The 23,463-nt window shown below is 42.7% G+C and overlaps 2 protein-coding genes across 3 annotated transcripts; both read left to right on the forward strand.

Annotated features, from left to right (window-relative positions):
- The first annotated feature begins 584 nt into the window (after window positions 1-584).
- On the forward strand, window positions 585-5,401 carry LOC306705270 (serine/arginine-rich splicing factor 6-like). Of its 2 annotated transcripts, none has more exons than XM_079171978.1 (6): window positions 585-767; window positions 1,187-1,347; window positions 2,946-3,064; window positions 3,211-3,413; window positions 3,518-3,589; window positions 3,758-5,401. In XM_079171978.1, exons 1-6 carry the CDS (start codon window positions 661-663, stop codon window positions 4,188-4,190), a joined length of 1,095 nt encoding a protein of 364 aa, XP_079028104.1. In that variant the 5' UTR covers window positions 585-660; the 3' UTR covers window positions 4,191-5,401. The 2 variants fall into 2 exon arrangements, with proteins under 2 accessions (XP_079028104.1, XP_079028105.1); XM_079171979.1 differs by having other exon boundaries at window positions 1,187-1,320.
- Window positions 5,402-6,920: 1,519 nt separating this feature from the next.
- l3mbtl1 (L3MBTL histone methyl-lysine binding protein 1) lies at window positions 6,921-19,732 on the forward strand (the record flags this gene model as incomplete). The annotated part of the gene is made up of 21 exons (XM_079181118.1): window positions 6,921-7,086; window positions 8,465-8,652; window positions 9,385-9,514; window positions 10,118-10,280; window positions 10,739-10,877; window positions 11,060-11,108; window positions 11,534-11,622; window positions 12,113-12,217; window positions 12,388-12,523; window positions 12,834-12,925; window positions 13,412-13,563; window positions 14,495-14,571; window positions 14,826-14,911; window positions 16,146-16,256; window positions 16,564-16,705; window positions 17,423-17,525; window positions 17,676-17,864; window positions 17,938-17,987; window positions 18,804-18,961; window positions 19,054-19,116; window positions 19,561-19,732. 21 exons carry the CDS (start codon window positions 6,921-6,923, stop codon window positions 19,693-19,695), a joined length of 2,523 nt encoding a protein of 840 aa, XP_079037244.1. The 3' UTR covers window positions 19,696-19,732.
- Between the last annotated feature and the right edge of the window lie 3,731 nt (window positions 19,733-23,463).

Genomic DNA, 23,463 nt, shown 5'->3' on the forward strand with positions numbered 1-23,463 from the left:
GGTGAATATTTTAGTCACACAATCACTCAGAATTAAGCATGTAGATCCTACAAATTCCATTAAGTGTTGCTGAAACAAGGACTTTCATATGTATAAGGGGCATATGCACAAGCAGTATGGCAGGATTGGGATGATAATGAAACTGGAGGACATTTATAATATGTACACATGTTGGTGGGTGCTTAGAGGACGGTTGGCTGGAAAATAAGGGAAGAAAACATCAGCACCATTGACTGAATATATCTTTATATAATATATGATCATCACTCTTCTGAAATAAATCATACAGGTCTCAAGCATAGATTATATAAAAAAGACAAGCACCCAACTGGAAAACACGCACTCTGCAGCCAACCAGAAACAGTTGAACATTTACTACTTCATTGTAGAAAATAATATCAAGAGCCAATAAAGAAGACAAAACACTATTACTTTAAATTGTCAAGTCTGTTGGTGAACAGCAGCCATTGCCGCCTTCTCCTCTTGCTTGTCTTGTTGCACACAACAATCCAGTTGGTGGCGGTAATGCACCTCTAAACTGGTTTGCCAGCTTCGAATAAACACTAAAGAAGAAGAAGAAACGGAACACGACCAAGAAGAAGAAGAAGCAGTAACGGCTCTCTCGTTCAGCTTGGTAACGGGCCCCGCAGAAGAACAGTCATGCCTCGTATCTATATTGGACGGCTGAGCCACAATGTCCGCGAAAAAGACATTCAGCGGTTATTCAGCGGATATGGAAAGCTCATGGAAGTCGATTTGAAGAACGGGTGAGTGTTTGATAGAAATGCAACCGCGGGTTGGATAAAATCGCCTAGCTAGCATTATCGTAACCGTTCATGTGGACGACGTCGGTGCTGGTACAGAAACACGATACGCGTTTAACCAAATATATGTCTTCTTACTCTGCAGGCCAGTCGGCTTGTAAACTTAAACCCGATAGTTTGTTTCGCGCTTCTTTTGTTCCATTCCTCTACATGGAGTCCCGCTCGTGGGACCAATGTAGCATGGCCAACATGGCGTCTTTGTGTTGGTTTCATCGCAGTGCTAGCGGGCCCAGATGACCACGGCTAGCTAGCTAGCTAGCTAGTTTGATGTACATGAACACATGGCGTGTGGAAAGAGACACGACTTGATCCACTGTTATAACTTTTTTTTAATGTATATTAAAACTGTCTTTCCATTCCAGCTATGGATTCGTGGAGTTCGAGGACAACCGGGACGCCGACGACGCCGTGTATGAGCTGAACGGGAAGGAGCTGTGCGGGGAGCGCGTGATCGTGGAACATGCCCGGGGACCGCGGAGAGATCGAGATGGCCACGGTGGGGGTTACATGGGTGGTGGGCGCAGTAAGTGCAGTCTGTTACAAGATACCCTCTCTAACGCCTTCTCCCTGGGGTGAGGTGTGTGTGTGTGTGTGGACTGCACAGAGCACCGTAATGTTGTTTTGCGCTAACTGAGACTTGCAGCATAAGTTTACACTTTGATTATTTCAGGTACACTTCCACGGTTTATAATCCCAACCATCCCACAATAGTGTCAAGTGACAACATGTTTACTATGGCTCAGATTGCATGCTAATTTTGAACGCCACTGTAACATCATCTGTAGCTGTACTATACTCTATCATGTAACCGTATGCTCACATGGAGAAGTTCCTGATCTTTATTCTTCCTGCTCACACAGTTAAACCTTCTTTTTTTTTTGGCCTGTTCGGCCTCACCTGCTGAACAAATCTCATTTGGTGACCTGCCGGTTTTTGCTCCTCCCTAGTGATCATGGGCCACCCTTGATTGGTCTGTAGTTCATTATCGGGGCGGAACAATAATATGCAAGTCAGAAACCTCAAATAGCAGAACTCTTTAGGCGTTAGATGCTGGCATTAGCTAAGACAGCTTGCTTTCCTAACACAGATTTCAAGGTTCTCTTGGATGATAATTGCTAGTCTGGCGAGCCATGTTTTTAAGGCCTAGACATTCAAATGTGTTTGCACCACAGAAGAAAGCTAATCGCAAATGACCACTACAAACCTAGTGTAAATTTTAGCGTCATCATTAGAACTAGAACATTTTCATGTGAAATGTGTATATATTTTTTTTAACTTTGGTATATATTTTTATATTCCACATTAACAAAAGTCCTTGATGTTTCAATTTGAAAGAGTCCAGTTGCGGGCTGAGGCTGAGAGTCCATTGAGGCTAAAGATGACTGGCTAAGATGACTGCCTGTCCCGTTTGGCCTTGGCTTTCACCTTACAATGTGTGTGTGAGACCTTTGCCCCCCCCTTGATCCTTGGCTGACCTAACCGGAAGCCATGATGACAGCAGCCTTTTGCCAATAGACCAGGGGTGATGGTGAGGATTGCCATTGGTTTTTATGTTGACAACAAACATAAGTGGAGAGGCTCAAGTAACAAACTTACAAACACCAGAATTTTGTAAGTGAGAGAACTGGAAAACCAAATTTCGGACCGACATCCGGTCGAATGCCGAAAGATTGGCGTATGTGTTTCAATTTGATCGAACGGTGTCCTTGTGGATACCTCCTTTCTGTTTGCGTTACAGGGTTCTGAGGTCTTGAAAGAACATCACTGTTCATTTGTTTACGCAGCTAAACCATCACAGTGTGATGTACCGGAGTAAGGCAGGCTTTGTATTGCCGGAAACGGATGCAGTGGTGTTCTTTGCAGCAGAGAACGACATCAAAATGCTGAACAATACAAACGATACAAAGAGCCCGCGCAGTGGCAACTAGATCATTTATCTGAAGCTTTGTGTTTTTGAAAATGGGATCAAAGGGACCCCATGTCATTATTAAGTTCAAATTAATACGCCCATGGACTTTAATCTGGCAGGTCACTGCCTTGTGTTCATTTGATAACCCAGGCCAGTAGTTCATTGTGTCTCGACCGTTTCTAACTTTATTTCATGTGCTGTTGTTTTTAAAGGTAGCGGTTTCAGCAACCGGAGCCGCACTGGCAGGGATAAGTACGGACCTCCAGTCCGTACAGAGTACCGCCTCATCGTGGAGAACTTGTCCAGCCGCTGCAGTTGGCAAGACCTCAAGGTACATGTTCGAACACCAGCTATTGTTTTACCGTGGTTCGGTTAACTGTGCTGAAATGTTGTGCGATGTTTTACACCGCGACCACTCCGACAGAATGAGATTGTCTGCATATTTGGTGGTAAACTCTTTTTGTGTGTGTCCCACAGGACTTGATGCGTCAGGTAGGAGAGGTGACGTATGCAGACGCCCACAAGGAACGCACAAATGAGGGTGTGATCGAGTTCCGGTCCCAGTCGGACTTGAAGAGGGCCATTGACAAGCTGGACGGTACAGACATCAACGGACGGAAGATTCGTCTCGTGGAGGACCAGTCTCGCAAACGAAGGTCTTACTCCGGCAGCCGCTCCAGGTGGGAACACCACTTAAGCTCTTTGATGCTTCTGACTTTTTGTGGAAGATGCCCGCTAAACTGTTGTTAACAAACTTGTAACACTGATGTCTATCTGACATTAGATCTCGTAGTCGCCGCCGCTCCCGCAGCAGGAGCCGCAGAAGCTCCAGGAGTCGCTCCAGATCCCACTCCAGGTGAGACTGGGTCAAATCTAACAAAATACGACTTGAAGTTTAGACATAGATAAGTAGGAAATGGAGGTTATGTATTGGGTGTTGTGCCAGAAATTAATGAATATCGTTAAATGGCATAGTCATGTAAAGCATTTGCCTCTTTTTTAAAACATTTTTAATTCCCTACAGGTCTCGTTCCCCTACCAACAAGAGACGTCGCCATTCCCGCTCCAGATCTGGAAGGAAGTCTCGCTCCAAGTCGGGAGAAAGCAAATCCCGCAACCGCAGGTCCCGTTCTCGGTCCCGTAAATCTAAGTCCCGTTCACGCTCTCCCAAATCCCGGTCTCCTTCAGCTGACCGGAAATCAAAGTCCCCTTCAAAGAGTCACCCAAAGGTAAAGTCGGAGCGGGGTTCTCGCAGTCGTTCCAAGGAGATTTGTGGCGACAAGTCCCGCAGTCGTTCAGCGTCCCCGCTGGCGAACGGGAAGGAGGAGCCTGTCGCTAAGTCTCCCTCCCGCTCCCCATCGCCTCTCAAGGATGACCGCCGATCCAAGTCCAGGGAGAAACGCTCAGCCTCCCGCTCAAAGTCCCGCTCAAGGTCTCGATCAGCTTCTCAGGATTAGTGATTAAAAACGGGAACGTTTCTCTCATTGCCGAGCTTGATCCCTACGCTGTACATAGTGAGCAGTGTTGTCATACTGGCTTATGCTTCCTGGCTCGTCTACTTTTCTCCTTCAAGTGTTCACTTGTCTTAAACATGTTTTAGATTCAGTTTCCTCAGAGGATGCGCCACAGTAATTATTTTGATTTCTGTGTCGTCTGCCTCTAAAAATAAACCTCAAAAGAAGCTCGACTTAAAATCTTTAGAGCTTTTGATTTGAGATCTGTTCCGATAACTTCAACTTGACTGGTAAACCGTAGGTTTGTCATGCCAGTCTGTTATAGTCCAAAACTGATTATAGCTTAGTGAAAATCAAGTTGTCTTTATTTTTACTTTCATCATTTTAGACACTCAGTTGTCGCTCAGTTGTGACAGTGATAGTTTGATTTTTAGCTCAAAAAAACGTAGTAGCATTATAAGTCCATTGATGTCTGGAGAAACCATCAGACCTTTGTTTTCACAGTCAGCTGTGTGGTTGTGGGAGAAAAGTAACGTGTGGCCGGAGCGTTGGAGCAGTTTCCCTCTGTGAGCTGCAGTCTCAATACTTGCTTTCTCTTGGAATTGGCCGATCTTTGTGTTTTCTGGGATGCAGGAACTTGTACTGCAGAACTGCATATTAAGAAAAGAATAAGGGTTTGTATGTCATGTTTGAACAACTTTCATTCTAGGGGGACTCTTCTGATCTCCTTTTAACCTCTTGTACATAAACAGTGTGATCAGCATCAAACAATATTTCTTTCTTTGTTGCTACATATTCTTTTTGTAACCTTGAGCAGTTAATGTGGATGATTCTCTGGATATTTTTCTTTTGTTTGCTTAGAGCTCTAAATGTCTTGTTTTTGTTTTGATTGCAGCCCTGATAAAGTTATTTTCATTTTCTATTCCATCTCTTCTGTGAGTTTAATCCAGAGGTTATGGTTTTTGTCAAGCCTCTGCTTATTTAAAGTGTGCCGCTAGTACTGGAGTTTTTGTACTTAAAAGGTACACCATTCAAATCTCTGGAGGGTGTGTGTGTGTTATTACAAACACCATCAGACTTAATGAAAGCCCCCCCCCCCCCCCTCTCTCCATCTTGTGGAATAGATTTTTTTTTTTTTCTCTGTGCAAATGAGATCTAACGGATAATTGTCTTTTTTTTAATTGTATGTTCAATTAAAGATCTTGATGAAATAATGTTGCCGTGTGGTGTTGCTTTCTGTCTGCATCACAGAAACCTTGTCTGCAGTATCGACGTGACCTATATATCCTGCTAATTATATAATAAATGGTGTTCCATGGAAGGGCGGCTCTTTCTGGTAAAATGAACCGGATCAATGTGTTGCAGACGTAAGCGGGTCTGTGCTTTTACCGTTTGAAATGGAAGCGGCCGGGTTCCGGTCTCCCGGCTAATCGACAGTCCACTACATTATTTTCACATCTCGACAGTGGAGCGGTCGCGCTCGAAGTCTTTTTTTGGCGTTACATTATAGTCAACGAGCGGTGACTGTACTGGTGGCTCACGCATGCGCAGTCAGAGCCCCGGAGCCGCAGGAGATAATAGCTGGTAAGCCAAATTTCAGTTCCGAATTGATGTGAAACCACGAATTTATTTCACATTTATAATTTCTCCCTCTTATTGGTGCAGATCAGAACATCTTTTAACCACGAGCGTTTTAAAGGGACAATTGTAAACGTGTGTTTTGTGGCAGAGCGTTTAGGCGTTTAGGATATAATCAACCACAAATGCTTTCCGTTTTAAAATGTATATCTGAGCTATCACGCGCCTCGTTAACCTACCGAGTTAAATACTTTGAAATAAGCAGTCGCGCGGGTGTTGCTGACATATCTAACACGCTTAACGCTGTTGTGAGGACAGAATGCTGCTCATTCATTTGAGATGCAGCTGGAATGGGTGACAGGGTTCATTTTTCACTAAATGACATTTTCACAGGGTTTGAGACACTGCTTTTATTCATTTTTTTTTCTGTCTCCTGGATGTGTTTGCCTCCGCCATTTTAACTGAAATGTATTTGTATTTAGTGTGTGCGTGTGTGGACTTGAGCTTGTGCCTAAATATTGGTGTGTCACCATTATTGCCTTTTTGTTGGAGGCAGCCTAATGGATGGCTGTTAGAAAGTCACACGGGGTCATGGCTTTAGATGGAGGAAGGCGCTGCCATCATTCCGTAAATAGCATCCTCAAAGTACAAGTGTTTAAGTTGGGGGAAATATATCTAACAAAAAGTATTTTCTTGTAGATTTACATTTGATAAATCTTAATTCATGTTTCTCAGAGCCATTTTTGGGGAGAAAGAAGTGCCCATAAGCAGAGGCTTCATAGTCATATCTATAAATGGTGGTGAATATGTTTTTAAATGTTGTTAAATGCACCAAAGTGGACTCAGTCTTTAAGTATCTGTAAGTGTCTGTTCTTGAATGTGCATTGTATTAATACCCTTATTATTGATAACTGGTACAAGAAAAAAGAAATCAGATGAATTAAACAACGCAAAAAAAACAGGACAGAGGATCCATAACTTTTTTTTTCACCCTGAGATCACACCGATGATTCAAATTCATAAAAGGAAAATCTCCATAAAAACGTTGAACTTTGAGTGCTGTAAACCTGTTTATTCCATTGAGAGCACTGCTTTGTACTGCCCCTCATGCTCTTTACTCTCCAGTGCTCCGGAGTAAAGGACTGGGACGCCGTTATGAGTGCCAAAGTGAACGTGGAGGCTCTACCCAAAGAACCCGAACGCACCCCTTTGGACCCATGCTCCTCGTCCCCTGGCGAGGCCGTCCTCATCTGTGGGAGTGACGGTGTGGCCAAGAAGGCTCGGCCCCAACCCCACACCACCACGGCTTTCCTCCTACCAGGTGAGCACGGGTCTGAGGGTCTGCAGTGTGGTCACATTCACGGAGACCTTCCTTTAACCGGGGGGGATACACGTTCAAGCTACTGTCTCATCAGGTGTATTGTGACGTGGGAGACATATAGAGAGCATCTAGACCCTTCTCATGTAGGGAGACGGTCCTCTTCCACAGAGCCTGTCTTGTTGCTATAGTGGCCCAGAACATATTAAAACCAAACACTGACCCTAGAGAGGGCCTTTCATGTTCTACGTTGAAGACCACTGAAGGTTCTTCTACAGGCTTGGAAAGTGAGTGCAGGGGAGAATCTGCGACCTCACCGCTAGATGCCACTTAGTCCTTCACACGGGTCCTTTAAAGGGGAACTCATCATCTTTACACATCAGAGCTGGTCCACAGGTGTTGGGGGGGGGGGGGGGGGGGGGTGCTACTGCCCTTGTGGGAAAAAGTTGTACAAAGCCTTTTGAGGCTCAAGCGGGAGCTGGGTTCTCAAGTGATGTCACTGGTTGGGGAGGAAGACGTTTGAAAATAAAAGAAAATGAAATCTGGGGATGTCTAGAGAGAAATGAGTGAGCTCACCAGACCTCTCTGCTCCTCATGCCTGGTTGAGACTAGTGGCTCGAGGCTACATCAGCCGCTACTAGCATAACACACCGGAATCTGACCAAACTGTCGGGGGGGATGTAGACGCCAGGTGTAAGGAAGAGGACTGCCTGGAGTAAAACGAGGATATTTCATGTTTCCAGTATCTGCTGCATTGATTTGGATCCTTTTTTTAAAACTATATATTTGAGTCAGACGATGTCACATGAGTGCAATGATGAATCTGTGGAGGATGGTAAATGGACTATAGCATTTGTCTTCGGGAGCAATTTGGGGTTCAGCATCTTGCCCAGGGGACACTGCAGACTGGAAGAGCTGATCTTCTGACTAGTGGACGATCCGCTCTTCCTCCTGAGCCACAGCCAACCACAGGACTGCTTTAAATTATTGTCTGTACGGCGGCGGAAGAAACATTGTTCTCTAGTAACACAGGTTAACATGTCAACATAGTACAACTCAGTTTTCTTGTAGCATAAGGTAAGATATCCTTTTTAGACAAAACAGAAATCAAATAGTTACAATTCAATTAAAACCTGATGTGCTCGCCATCATGATAGTTAAGAACATACGGGAATTATCATGTAAAGAAAAACAGAATGTTGCTTTTTGATCCTTTGTTTATTTACTTTATATGATACTAATAATACTGTTGATAATATCATGAATCACAAATATTTTGGGCAGGATAATCGTGCCATGACATGTTCCTCTCGTCCCATGTCTACTCTTGGGTGAGCTCAGGCAGGAAGTTGAATGAATTTGGATGCATGTCTCTCCTCAGCTCCTGCTGCCAGTCATCAGAAGCTGGAGGTGGCTCCAGCTGTTTCCGTGGGAGACTCAGGTAAAGGAGGCAGGGCCAATGAGACGGCCACACCCACGCTGACAGCACAGGTGGGCGGGGCTTGTAGCATTGTGCACGTCCTCGAGTGGAAGGAAGGGGTGGCCATCCTGCCCAGCAGCAACCTCAAGGTGAAATGAAACAGTGTCATTGCTAATTGTTTATCCACCTGGACTACCATGTGAATTTGAAACGGCCACTGTGAAAATGCCATTTACCAGTCTGGTGTAAATGTAGGCGAGGGCATTGTTTCTTGTCTATCTCAACTTCCATCTGTCATATAAATGCAAATAAGCCAACAACCATGACAACAATTAGAGCGTTATTATGGATTCTGATGATCCAGTTAGAGTTCAGATACTAGACGGTTGAGGATTTTAGTCAGAAAACTTTTAACTCGCTTGTGTGAAAGCAATCAAGATGCTCTCAAGGCACAGGTTAACATACACCTATTCTATTGTTGTTCAGAGAAGCATTTTGCCACATTAACAATGAAGAATAATGTCTCACCAAAATCCTGAATGATTAACAAATAGTCATGTTTATTTTGCTGTAAATTTCAGAAAGCACTGGAACTCACTGCGGTGGTTTAGCTTAAAGGAGGCCGCAGTAACAAAGACAAACTACCAGACAAACGAAACCTAACACATGTTTTCTCACACTATGAAGAGCCTGTGCTAGAATGGGAACAGGCTGGTAACATGGAAACAAACCAGGCACCATTGCATCTTTTGAAACTGTCTGATAAATTGTTTTGAGGAGGAAAAAGGGACAAATGGACAAAAGGATATCTCCCATCAAGACACATTTTAACAGATGCATACATTGATGCGTGAGTGTGTGTTTGTTTTTGTGTGTTGCAGTTCTGTGTGAGTGATGTGGGAACGTTGAGCACACTGATCACCCCAGGGACCATCAGCAGCATCACTGAACCAGCAGCCGGGACTTCTGGGAGATCCGCTGATGCAGAGAGCGCTCCAGCAGACAAGCCAGGTAGAGTCGTGGTCACATCAGGATCTGAACACAAAATACTGCACCTTGTCAATGCCTCACACGTCCTAGAGTGGAAGGAAGGGGTGGCCATCCTTGAAGTACGATTTCCTTTGGTTTTGGATGACCAAAGCTTTTGCATGATATGAATACTAATTCCGAGTGTATTTCCTGGTGTTGCAGGTCACGCTAGTTAACAACTGTTACTTTCTATATATGGCTGCACTGCTATTCTAAGTATTTCACAGCATGCCCCTTTCAACGATCACTGGAGCAATAATTACATCAGCTGAAGCAGAGCACTCTTGACAAGGGAAGAGAGAGCAGCTGCAGATTCATGTATAAATGGCAAACAGGCATCACTCACATGTCGAAAAAAATTCAAAATCCAGCTGAAAAATTGTTAAAATGAATCAATAAGTGGTTGCAAATGATAATACATTTATTAGTGCAGTAACATCCTCCATGAATTCAGTAAAGGAAATACAAATCATTTGAAGACACAAGAGAACGGCAGAGTATTTAAATGAGATTTGAAATATTAACATGTATAATCAGTCTTCACCTGAAGCCTCTTCACATCTTCTCTTGTCTCCCACATGTCAGAGGTGTCGGCTCCTGTCGGCTCTGTGAGAGGTGCAGTCGTGGAGCCAGAGAGGTTGGTGCCGGTCAAACCTGAAGTCCAGGTTGGACTGAGACAGCCGAGCTACGATGCCAGAGCTCAGAGGACCTACACAGAGGAGCTGCGCAGAGAGCCCATCACTGACAAGTATGTTGGTAACAGCTGCTTCCAGATCTCAATACTGATACTTTTTTATAATTAAAAGTGGCTTTTGTACTTTCATTTTGTGGTCCAATGTTAATTACGTGATCATATACATGTTAAAACACAGGACACTTCTAAAGGCAAATAACAAAATATGTGTTTTTATTATTGTAAATTGAATGTACAAACATGAAGAAAGTTTTTGATTGAAACACGACAAAAGCAGCGAGGATTACAACATAATGGGTTTTGGGTTCTTTGATTGATAGAGTATTTCTTTTGAAAAACACCTTGAGTCAAATGAGGCACAGCGAATCTGTAAAGTACAACAAAATCAATCCTGCTGTGGAGAGTACAAGGTGGAAATAAATACCCCGATAATAGAAAATGAGGAGAGCGAGTACAGTCTGGTGATGTGTTTAGACTTGAGGAACACTGCATCTGTCCTCTCGGCACCTCAGGAGGATTGTCGGGGTAGAGAAGGTGCCAGCAGGCGGGAGGGTCTCCTCCCTCAACCCAGATCACCTGAAACCCATGAGGAAGAGGAAGAGGAAGGAATACCTGAGTCCCTCTGAGGAAGACTCTGACATCGAAGGCACGGTGGGACGGCATTGTTATTTACATTTAACATCCAGATAAAAATATAGATGTTCTCCTATCTGATGAATTCAGACAGACACATTCCTGAAAGTATTTTAGGCAACGTGTTTGTTTGCTCTAATTCAGTGACTATACTTTCTTTCTGCTCTTAACTCTTCTCATTTTTATTACATTTATTTTAGGATGAGAAAATTGATGATTCTAAAGCAGACGGCAGACACATCAGAGGAGGTTGGACTAATCTTTTATTTTTACATTTGTCTGTTATATCATCGTTCATCCTATTTTGCGCTTCTTTGCCGGCTGTATAGTACATCTGTTTTTCCTCCCTTCCTCCTTTCCCCCCCTTACATACAGATGCAGTGTCAAGTCAAGTCATAATAACATATCCCGGACAATATAATGTAATTCCATACAACATTGAACATGCATTGAATTGTGTTGTATTGTAGTGTCATGTAATTATGTCGTCAGTACCTTTCATCCTTCACTAACCTTTGAGTACTTTTCTTTCTTTTCTTTAAATATTTATCCCGTAAAGAGGAATGGAAGTGCTTAGAGATGAAAATTTTCACTCAGAATTTGTGCGTAAGATTACCCGTAAGATCCTTGTATACATGAATCAACTAATTATTTAATTTGTATATTTGGTGAAGCTGGAGACAGTAAGACAGAGCAGTGGACGTGGGCTCAGTATCTGGAGGAAACCAAATCTGTTGCTGCGCCCAACAAGCTTTTCCAAGAGGTACGTTTGAGTTTAATATTCAGACTGCAGTTTCGGGCTCAGCTACAGCCTTGTACACACAGGTTCACCCAGTGCACCCATGATTTTTTACTACTTTCATTACCACTGCAGCTCTGCCTATAGCACAGGGACAAAAATAATGCGGCGTTGTCAAGGAAGGAATTAATAAATGCAAATTTACCTGGGAGAAAGAGGATGTATGCAGCCAAAGGGCAGTCATTAATATTCTTATTATGTTACACAGTGTGGGGTTGATGGGAGTTTCATTTAAAAGTGATCTAGTTTTTTAACAATCTAAGCATTTTTTGCAACACAAGCTTTGTCTTTGACTTTCTGTTCCAACATTGGAAGTAGTATGAGAATGATACATTTCCATTTGCTGTGTTTGCTGTCCTGATCCAATTTCCCTCCATTCTTTGTTTTCACTTCGTTTAGTTTGAATCTCTGTGATCTGTACTGAAATATTTGCCTTTGTATCCCACGTGTCCAGACCCAGAGAGTGCCAACAGTGAAGAGCGGCTTTAAGCAGGGGATGAAGCTGGAAGGCATCGACCCGCAGCATCCGTCCATGTACTTTGTTCTCACCGTGGCCGAGGTGAGCCAGACGACCATTAACACGGTCGAAGGATCTTAATGGCCAGGCTGATTAGTTAAGATTCAAATCATCATTCACTTACAGGCTGCTTTGCATGCAGGAGGAGTTCACCCCGGTGTCGCCTTCTCCAGCCGGCTTTTGTTTATCTAACGTATCATGTCCTCATCCAGGTCTGTGGTTACCGGCTGCGGCTTCATTTTGACGGCTACTCTGACTGCCACGACTTCTGGGTGAATGCCAACTCCCCCGACATCCACCCAGCAGGCTGGTGTGAGAGCACGGCACACAAACTGCACACTCCCAAAGGTGAGAGGTCAGAACCCTCTGGACATACTGAGAGACCAAAGGGCAAATAGAGTCTAAAGAGAATGAAATATCATGAACACAGAAACCCCGTCGGTCACTTACCTTTCACAGGATAAATCTTCAGGAATAGTTTGACATTTTGGGAAATACACTTTCTCATGTTTCTGCCTGTTTCCTTTATGCTAATCTCCCTGTAATATAGCGAAGTAGCATATTTCCCAAAACGCCAAACTATTCCTTTAAATGATGGGATGTTTTATCAAATATAAATCATTTGAATCTTCTCTCTCTATCTCTGTTTTTCCTGCAGGCTGTAAAGAGGAGGAGTTTACCTGGACTAACTACCTGAGGATGACTAAAGCACAAGTGGCGTCCAAAGAACTCTTTGCCAGTCCTGGGAGGGTAACTGCCACTATATAATATACGGTAGTTGTATTATCTACAAGCACGAATGGATGAGGTGAATGATTTGGGGTTGGGGAAACTCCAACACCAACGAGCAGCAGTTGTAATAAAACTCTCTTTTAAACAATTTGCAGCTTCTATTTGTTTCAGAAAACATTTTCACTTCACAAGACCAAAAATGACAAAGTCAGGCTTGTTGTCCTGTCTGATGTTTGTTTTAGTATTAATATTTAACGCCAGGACATCAAAAAGCTTTATGCTTGTTTGCTTCTGCAAGGCAAGCTAATGTTTAAGCTAATGTTCAAGCTTCATAATGTCAAACTGTTTCAGTTTTTTAATGATTGGTGAATTCATAAACAGATTTAGAAACAATCACGCAGTACAATTGTCACACCATTTATCAGCTAGCCCACATCTCTGTCTGTCTCTACTTCCTTATGTGCACTTGCCAGGTCATTGCTGATACTTCTGCTTTCTGTTTAGATCGATGTGAAGTGCAGTTTTGAGATAGGAATGAAGCTGGAGGCCGTCGACCGTATGAACCCCTCCCTCATCTGCGTAGCAACCGTCACTGACGTGGTGGACGACCGCTTCCTGGTTCATTTTGACAACTGGGATGATACCTACGACTACTGGTGAGCCTCAAAACACATTGGGGATGTATGGGCTTTGGAAAATGACTGAAGAAAAAAATCGAGAAGAAATATTTCACTGCGCAGCTGTGGAGAAATGTAGGCCTGTTATATTCTATGAAATTACTCAAGAAGCAATGCAGATTGAACCGTCCAATCTTTCAGTCTGTTTAACTTCATGTTCACAGATTTGGTTCATTTGTAAAAAGCCAGTGTGAACCGGGAGAGGAACAGAACTTAAAGACAACAATGTGGTCCTGATCAAATGAACCAAACTACAGGTGTAGTAAGGCTACATTAATCTAAACATGGCCACTAAGGGGAAGAACATCTCAAAAACAAATTGACCACCATGACATGTATCACCATAGAAATACTGTAGAACTAGTAATTGTGGAGTGTGGGTGTCGTGCTTTTGCTCACCTGATGAATGCTCAATATCAATAAACTTTGCTTTTAGCTATTATTTGGTCTCAACCAACTCCGACAAAAAATATGGGACTCTTTCGCCGTTAGATGCTCTTCTTTATTCATCCTCGAGCTGCTAACTGTGTCAGTGTTAAAACAGTTTATTTTGTTAAACAGCGTACAGGATTTGAATCACTATGTTGAAAACAGCTGCTGCTGCTGCTGGGTTGGTAACGTTGCTGCGACTGAACCAGTTTAAGCGTCGTAAACCCCAAACAATGAACTAAAAGAGGTTAACAAGCACAGTAGCGCTGTACATTTAAGTGATAATTCTCTCTGGGGTTGTCATCATGAGTGAGGTCTTTCACATCACATGTAGTTGTTTGATTCAGTGTTAGTATAAAGGATCAAATCTGCAGTAAAAGCTGTTACAGCATGAAGGTGAGCAGCTCACAAACACGAAAAACCTTTTTCTTACAATGAAACTATTGAACTGTTTGACGTTGTTGTTTGTCAAACTATGCAGGTGTGACTCCAGCAGTCCGTACATTCACCCTATTGGTTGGTGCCAGGAGAGGAACCTCCCCCTAACACCACCCCAAGGTGAAAAGTGTGTTCAATGTTAATCATTGATTTAATCATGTTCATAGTCATAACATGGGTCATTAATAACTTTAAAAACATCTCTGCCCACTTAGTCACCTTGTCCTCTTTTGTTTCTTTCCTTTTTGAAATATACTTTCAGAGTATTGACTTTAACATAATCCTGAAGAAAATAAGTTGAATATGCAGCGGTGGAGTTTTTATGTTTGTATTCACCGACTGATTTTTGTTGGATGTATGTTCTGCTGCACCAGATTACCCAGATCAGGCCCAGTTCTCCTGGTCTCACTACTTGGAGGAGACCGGTTCCAAGGCGGTGGCCGCTGACGCCTTTAAAGTGGTGAGAATAAAGAATACATGTAAAACAAACTTCCAACACTCTGGTCCAAAGGGATGGATTGTATTGTTTCACAGTGAGAGATGAGAGGCTGCCACTGATTGTAAAAAGAATTCACTGATTCACAGACAGCAAATGTTATCTTTTCCAATTTCAGAAACTACATTCAGTCCAGCAACCAGGAGGTGTTTGCGGGGGGGGGGGGGGTAATTCGACAGGGGACGAGGTTCAATCAAAGAGGCAGAAGAGATTACATTACTTTGTTTATCAGTCAGTCTAACAGCCTCCCATCAGATATCAAAGGTAGCAATATGAGACGATGGGTCCAGAGTTAGTTCCAATGTCTCCAATAAAAGAATCAGGAAAAGATCTCCAGTATTTCACCAAGCTCGGTAATTAACATGTGAGTCAAGTCGGCTGGTGCCTGAGAGCATCTGTCACAAATACCAGAGAGGTTTGGATAGATCTTCCATAACCTAGCTCCTATGACGTACTTTGAACTGAATCAGGTTAAGACTCGCACAGGAGGATGAATTCAATACAACCAGAGCATCGTCCCACTATTCATCTCACAAAGGGACACGCAACTCAGTTTCCCAACCTGTCTTGATCATATGCAGAGCAGGAGGAAGCAATCTTCTATTTCTGATCCAATTCACAGTATGGTATGAAATGATTACTGTTGTGTGGATCTGTCATGTGAGCTGGCAGAATACAGAGCAGTGACAGTGAAGGCAAAGCCAGAGTTGAAAATAAAATGAACTGAAAATAAACAGAGTTTGATTGACTGAAAATATCAGAGTAATTAAAAATAATGAGAGGCATGGTTTGTCAAATCACTTACTCACAGTATATCACGAATGTCATTACAGCTGACGGATCTTTTAAGAGTGCTGCAGTAAGTACACTAGGCACAGTTCAGGTGGTTATATGACAGATGATAATGCATATGTACTGATTGCAAAAAAACACCTTGAGATGCGGACCATGAACCGCAATGTCTCGGGTTCGAGTCCGGTCAACTTTGTTGCATGTCGTTTCCCTCCCCTCATTTCCTGTCATCGTTCTACTGTAAAATCTCTGATAAAAGGCATAAAATACCCCAAGTTAAATAGTAGAACGGATGTTTGGTGCAACTAAAACCAATGCATTATGGGAAGTCTATTCAACATGTTTGGTTGTTGAGCTGAACATACAACTTACTGTGTTTTTCAATCGTCCTCTGCTCCGTCTCCAGCGTGCGGCCCACAGCTTCCAGCCTCAGATGAAACTGGAGGCTGTGGACAAGAGAAGTCCTGGTCTGATCAGAGTGGCGACAGTGGAGGAAGTCGAGACTCATCGCATTAAGGTAATGCTCTGTCTGTGTGTTGTCAGCTTGTACTACATGAACATTTAAGTACTGGATGTGTGTGTGTGTGATTTAGTTTAAAATGTTTCTCAAACTCCCTCTGGTTCTTTACAGCTTTAACCAAGTGTACTTGTGAGTTGTGGCCTTGGGCTAATGGTTTTGATAGAGTTCTCTATACTGTAATGTACATCTTTCTAACCAACCCTGGACTCATTCTGCAGGTTGAGCTGTGTGCATTTTGATTGTGTGTGTGTGTGTGTGTGTGTGTGTGTATGTACAGTATTATATATTTCTATTCCTCCTTCAGGTCCATTATGACGGCTGGAGTCATGTCTATGATGAGTGGGTGGACTCGGATCACCCCGACATCCACCCAGCAGGCTGGTGTGAGGCGACCAGTCACCCACTCAAAGTTCCCCCACGGGACGCCAAAACACATCAGCCACATGGTAGCAACCAGCACTTCAGTCAAAACTGGAAGTAGATTTTTGATACCTAGCATTTCATCTTAGCAACAGTAATTGTTTTGAGCTCTGACTAAGCTTGTTTTAGTCCTTGTAAGGCCCCAGAGTGTCACGTAAAGGAAAAGTACACTGGCAAATGGAAAATCTGAAAGGGAAATTGAAATGCTAATTGAAATGAGAACCCCTCTTTAAGTATTTATGCGCCTGTTTCATTGTCTTCGCAATGAATACACCAATTTGTTTGTTTATAAATTCCGGCACTCAGGTTTTTCTTATGTTCTTTTTTGGCTGAATTGATTTGAATTTTTTTCACTTTCATTCATTTATCCCTCTGTTTATTGCAAGTTTCTTGAAGCTATTTTCCATATACGTATGTTGCGGTGTTGTTATCAATATGTGTTTCTGTAGAAGGGACCTTTTATGGAAGACATTTTGATTGAAAGCACAGGTGTAAACAATACAATTAACGGTGGCTGAATTTCATTTAGCTGCTTCAGTTTCAGAGTCCTGATATTGTGCATGCTTGAACACAACAGCGCCATCTTTAATGTTATTAGCAACACCTGTGGTTTTCCTACTATGAGAAGTCAAAATGTCAGCTGTTAAAAAAGGGCCTGTTGGTATTTACACCACTTGTTAGCTATAGGCCTAATCTCCCAATAATATTTATGAGGGTGCATGTCTGTATTTGAATGGATGTAGGTGTGAGGGAGCCTCCTGCCACAGGCCAGTCCACCTACCCCTCCTCGGTTCCCTGTAAACCCATCAGCCACCCCAGATCCAACAAGTACAGCTTCCACAACAGGTCAGCTGAACTCAACTCTATCATCATTTCATGGAGGCTTTATTCACCAGGTCAACCATTCAAGATACACATCAATACCTGACATGAAAACAGTTTAAAGTCATGCGTCTTCTTAACAAACTGCACTACGGGGCTGTGTCTTCGAAACAGGAAGTGTCCAACTCCTGGTTGTGATGGTTCAGGCCATGTGACCGGCCGCTTCACTGCCCATCACTGCATATCCGGCTGCCCACTGGCTGAGCGTAACCAAGGCAGGCTGAAGGCCGAGCTGTCAGACTCAGAGTGCAAGAGGACCCTCTTCTTCGGCCAGAGGACCAAGAAGACACATTTCCGTGGCAGGTGTGTGTGTGTTGGCCTACATGTGCGTGCATGCTTGCCTTTGTCTCACATTGATCTTTTCCTCTGTTTTCAGGATTGGTCGTCCTCCCAAATACAGGAAGAACCAGCAGAGAGACTACCAGAGTGAGTTTTCTAAATGCATGATACATATCTTTCTCTGATGAGAGCGTTTAACTCTGCAGCTTCAGGGGTGTCTGCCTGTCAAACCTGCTTTAAGGAGCTTATGGATTTCAGTGGAAATCTTTCATGTCAGCTGCAGGTGTGAATGTTGCATGAGGCTCACATCCATCCTCATGTGCAACTAAGTCTGCTCTGCAGTCATTTTTGACATGAAAATGGTTACATTGGAAAACCGGATAACAAACTTTTGGTTCTAAGCCTTTTTCACAGCAGACATTTTGATTTGTGTTAGCAAGGAATGCACAATTTGAATGGATACTGTTAAAAACAAAGTTTGTAACATTAAGAGGGATTTGTTGGCAGAAATTAAATATAATATTATTCACAACTATGTTTTCAATTAGAGTATAATCACCTGAAACTGCGTTACCTTAGAATGAGGCATTTGTATCCACACACGAAGCAGGTTCTCTTCACAATCTCCGGCATGTTTCACCGCCATGTTTCTACGGTAGCCCAGAACGGACAAACCAAACACAGACTCTAGAGAGAGCCTTTCCCATCTTTAAGTTACCTGAAGACAACTGTAGTTCTCCAACATGCCTGGAATGGGAGTGGTGAGCAGAAGGATATAAACTTGGATGAACCTCACAACTAGATCACACTCAATCATATACACTGCTCCTGTAATGATGGCACCATATAAGATGTGTCCAAACGTCTGCCGTGAGAACGACGCGTTGGCAGTTTCAATCTGAAATGTTTGTCCGTGTGATCATAAATCCACATGTCTTTGTGTGTGTGTGTGTTCGTCCTCAGACATGTCCTCAGAGGGCGTGTATCCGTCACTGTTCATGTCAGCTCTGAGCAGCCAGTCAGACAGGACGCTGTCTCTGTGCTGGGAGCAGCACTGTAAGCTACTGCCCGGCGTTCAGGGCATTCACGCCAGCCAGGTGGCAGCATGGAGCGTTGAAGAGGTAAGCGAACCTTATAACTTACCTTCACATTCATTTATTCTCTCTCTCTTGTCTAGTTTGATTATTTGAAATCGGTTGTATTCGTACTTTAGGTCTTCATGTTTGTCCAGAATCTAATCGGCTGTGAAGAACAGGCTCGTCTCTTCAAAGAAGAGGTGAGACCACCAAGTGTATATGAATGAAATATGAGAATTAATGCACATTTGCTATTCACGTTTTCAAATGTGACCAGTCTTTTGCGGTATTTACTGTCATGTTACACTGCACAAGTGAAAACTATGAAAACAACAGCCTGTTAAAGGGATAGTTCGTATATTTTGAAGTGGGGTTGTACGTGGTAAATAAGTTTAAGTGGACGTTGTATTTCAAATGTTTTCACCACTTGCAGACAAAAATCATCTTTAGAAAACTATACAAAGTATAGTATCAGAAATGACCATTGAGTCAAGTGAACACCTCAGATCATCTATTTTATAATAAAGCTGTTTCTGTTTTAATTTGATGAGTATGACTATGAGTACCCATGGCAGACAACACTAGTTATTTCTTGACCTGTCATGTCCAGTTGCATCACCACTGTTGTGTCTGCGTCTCCCCAGATGATTGACGGGGAGGCCTTCCTGCTGCTGACCCAGACCGACATTGTGAAGATCATGAGCGTCAAGCTAGGCCCCGCCCTCAAGATCTCCAACGCCATTCTCATGTTCAAGAGCACAGACGAGGTACTCAAGTGATCCCGCCCTCACCTGACCTGTGGCGTCGGGCCGTCGATCATCATGTGCCAAATTCATTCTGTTGCAGGGAAAAGACCCTGACCTCTTTTTTTCATGTGTTTGGTGTCCTGTACCCATCAGAGAGGGGGAGGGGGAGGGGGAGGGGAGGGGAGGGGAGGGGAGGGGGGGATAAGGAAATACAGATATTTTTTGGGAGTAATGTCTTAAAGACGATGGACAAATTGGTGTGGAGGTGGATAGAAGGAGGGTGATGAATGTGAGGTGGAACATCAGGAGTTTTTACAGTTAAGTGGTTTTACCGCCCAAACCTCAGTGTTTCACATCTGTTTCGATCTGCCAGTCTATGGTTTGCCTAGTAATTTCCAACCGCCTGTTTTTAATGCTGAGTTTTAATTTGTGCATTAGAAGCCTGAGTGGGAATAGTAGAATTCAAAACAAGAATCACACTTAGTAAAAAAGTTCCTACACTTAGCTGAGGTTTGGGGGGGAAATGTGGCCAAAAAGAGGAGTTAAATGCAGTAGACGAGGCTGGTCAGTGAGGCTCCTACAAGCCTCACGTTTTGTGCAATAAAAAAGTTGAGACAGAAGTACTATATTTGGTAACCCTTAATGTTACAGCTCCTTAATGTTATCAGACTGTTCTGTAATACAGTAAGATGAAAATTAAATAAATTCGCTGTGTTGTTCAGAGTGTTGGGAAAAGGTTTCTATTTGTTGCAGATGAGCAAGTTGAAACCATGAGGAAGCCTTTGCTCAGTTTCACGCTCATCCTGAAGTATTAAGTCATTTGTTTTTAAATTCTCCACAATGTGCTTTCTTACTGCAATATTAATGTGAGAACTCATGTGATGCAGGAGCTGTAATTTAAAATGTTTCCCTCTTATATGGAATCTGAGTCAGAGAACTGAAACAACACGGTGTTTTTATATCTTTATGCAAAGATCTGAAATATTTTTTGCGCAATTCTTGATGAAAAGGACACTTTTAGCACAACTGTGAAACCCAAAGGGATTTTACACAATGATGTTGCCACACTTGGTCACTAGAGAGTGCAAAACATCACGTTTGGCTCTACAAACTTGGATTTGGTAGCAAGTCAATGGAGCTCTCTGCAGTTTACATGTGATGGAAACAACATTCAAAGTGTGTTCTGCAAAATGTTTACATTATATGTCAGAATTGGTTAAAAAAACACTGTACGGATTTGATATTGTGAGATGAAAGTTGTTTTACAGGAGTATTTTAAGGGCTCTTGGAATCTTACTTCTTTGTGTGTCTCTCTGGTGGGATTTGTGTGTGTGTGTGTGTGTGTGTGTGTGTGTGTGTGTGTGCGCGAGTGTGTGTGAGTGGGTGTGAGCGTGCGTGGGTGTGTGTGTGTGAGCGTGCGTGGGTGTGTGTGTGTCAAGATAATCTTGGGTCACAAATGTCATTCAATCCATATGAATTAATAAACATCCAAAGCTGTCTTGTCTGATTAAAGCCGCTGCCTCTTTTCTTTTTTGAAGGGATCACACACACTGCATTTCCTGTGCTTGTGCAGCTGTGTGTGTGTGTGTGTGTGTGGTGCTATTGACTATAAACTTACTTTGCTTACATCACATCCCCTTATTGACCATCCGTATTCTCGTCAACAGTTGGCTGTGGTGGTGACAACTCCTTTCACGCCCCTCCTGCTTATCTTCTTGTACTGCTGCAGAGGCCAGAAAACAAGCTGATAACTTGCTGCTGCAGCTAGACAGCAAAATTAAAGAAGCATACTCAATTGAATGTTGGGTGGTAAATGTGTCATACAAGAAAGAATGGCAGTTGTTTTTATCCTTTTATATCCTTTGAAAGGAGGATGTTAAGGAGACCAGAGACACTCTTGCTCTCGAAATAAAAGTATGCTCATTTGCAAGAGTGAAAAATGCTTAAATGTTTACACTGTGCATGTGCAGTGTTTGACACTAGAAAGCTCTTTTCCCATTCATGTGCTGAAGAAAGTCACCTTAAAGGTTCAATATACGGGATTCAGAGCATTATTATAGTGTAGTGCTGTCTACCTGAGCAGAGACTGAAGTCCGGCTGCGCATGCATTTCAGTGCATGTGAGTTTCTCTGTTGTGTCCCACTGGTTAGGTAATGGCCGCCCTCTGCACTGCGCTCATACAGGAGTTACTGCTGATAACATCCCCATAACCCACGGGTAATCGTGGACGCGTATAGCACCCTCCCTCCGGTTCCCCCTATGGTTCACACTGTTAGATCTGTCAGCAGCTTTAACATTGTATGCGCTGTTAGCACCGTTAGCTGCTAGCCGCTGGCTCAGCCATTAGAGTTCAGATGAAAATAAAATTTAAGTGAAAAGCTTCTCATTTAAAATGACTATAGACGCTTGTAAACCTGTATCTAAGGCTGCTCAATATTTCTGCATAATATTTTAAACAGAACTCTATGTTGTGCAAAAGTTCATCCATCGTTATTTTGGAGAGAGGCAGGCTAGCTTCTAGCTGTTACCGCCCGGGTTTACAGTTCTTTATGCTAAGCTAGGCTAATCGTCACCTGTCTCCAACTTCGTATTAAATGCACAAATGTATCCATTAAGATTAATGAGAAATGTGTCATCTCATTTAAATCTTGGAAAAAAATAATAATCATGTTCCCCAAATATTGGACAATTTCTGTATGGTGCTGAGCAAATTAATGCTATTTGTCAAGAAAGAGAGATATTAGTGTCTTACTAACATTACATTAGTCGCAGTAGTATACATATTTCGTAATCATCCCATGTGAACAAAAGATATGTAATTTATCCAAAAGTAGCTTTCTGCTCATTTTATTCCTAAATTATAGATAAATGGCCCCAAAAAAAGAAAGTAGGTTACTCGTCTTATTTTGAAATCCGGAACTAAACTTCTTAATGAAGTTTGGACAGCTAACACTCTTCTTTTCCGACACACACGCACACGTTTTGAAGCCTTGCCCTGCCTCATTTTAAAATTGAAATTTTTCATCAATGATTCACTCTCTCAGACGACCTTCCTTCATGAGCGTAAACAGTAACAAAAAAACTGAGCTCAGATCAGCTTCCGCCGTCCGCGAGCCTCCTACAGCTCTGGCAGCTTTAGTCTCCTGAGCAGAGCGCGCACACTGACCTTCTCATCCCACAGGTGAGCAAACTGTTACCTTACAGGTTTCACACTGATAACCCAGATTGTCTGTAGAGTGCCTGTTTGTTTCTAAATTACATCGATTATATTTGTATTTTGGGGGATAAAACATGTGCCAGGATATTGTAGTTTCTTACTTTTCTCCTAATCCGCATTGTATTGTTCTTGTTAAACTAATAAACGAGCTAGTAACCTTATAGTGCTGCTAATATTAGTATACCGCCGCTAATTTATTCAAATAACATACATGATATCTGAATTACTTTAGTTCATAATGACCTCAAGTCATTGATCTCCAGTGATATCACTATCAGTCTGTGCAGAGTTCAGTCTGTTTAGTTAATTGTATTGGTCTTTGGAACTGTGCTTATTCAGATCACCAACTTATTTAATAAGTTACTTCTGTCTTCTTTCATTCATAATATTGGCTCTATAGTTAAGGGGAGTTTATATTTAATTTGTGGCCAGACATATTGTGGGATACCTTGCTGCAAAAGTCAAACTGGGTTTTTTGTGTCTGGGTTTAAAAACCAAACTTGTCCTGTCTGATGCACTGCGGCAGGTTATTGGAGTTGATTTGGTGGTTCAGAGTCTCCTACCTCTTCTGAGGAATAAACACA

This window comes from Pholis gunnellus (assembly GCF_910591455.1).
Source record: "Pholis gunnellus genome assembly, chromosome: 2".
Classification (NCBI taxonomy): Eukaryota; Metazoa; Chordata; class Actinopteri; order Perciformes; family Pholidae; genus Pholis; species Pholis gunnellus.

Coding starts and splice junctions, on each gene's coding strand:
- LOC306705270 (XM_079171978.1), top strand. CDS start 661: ATGCCTCGTATCTATATTGGACGGCTGAGCCACAATGTCCGCGAAAAA. Junction 768..1,186: donor GAAGTCGATTTGAAGAACGG/GTGAGTGTTTGA, acceptor TTTCCATTCCAG/CTATGGATTCGTGGAGTTCG. Junction 3,414..3,517: donor TACTCCGGCAGCCGCTCCAG/GTGGGAACACCA, acceptor ATCTGACATTAG/ATCTCGTAGTCGCCGCCGCT.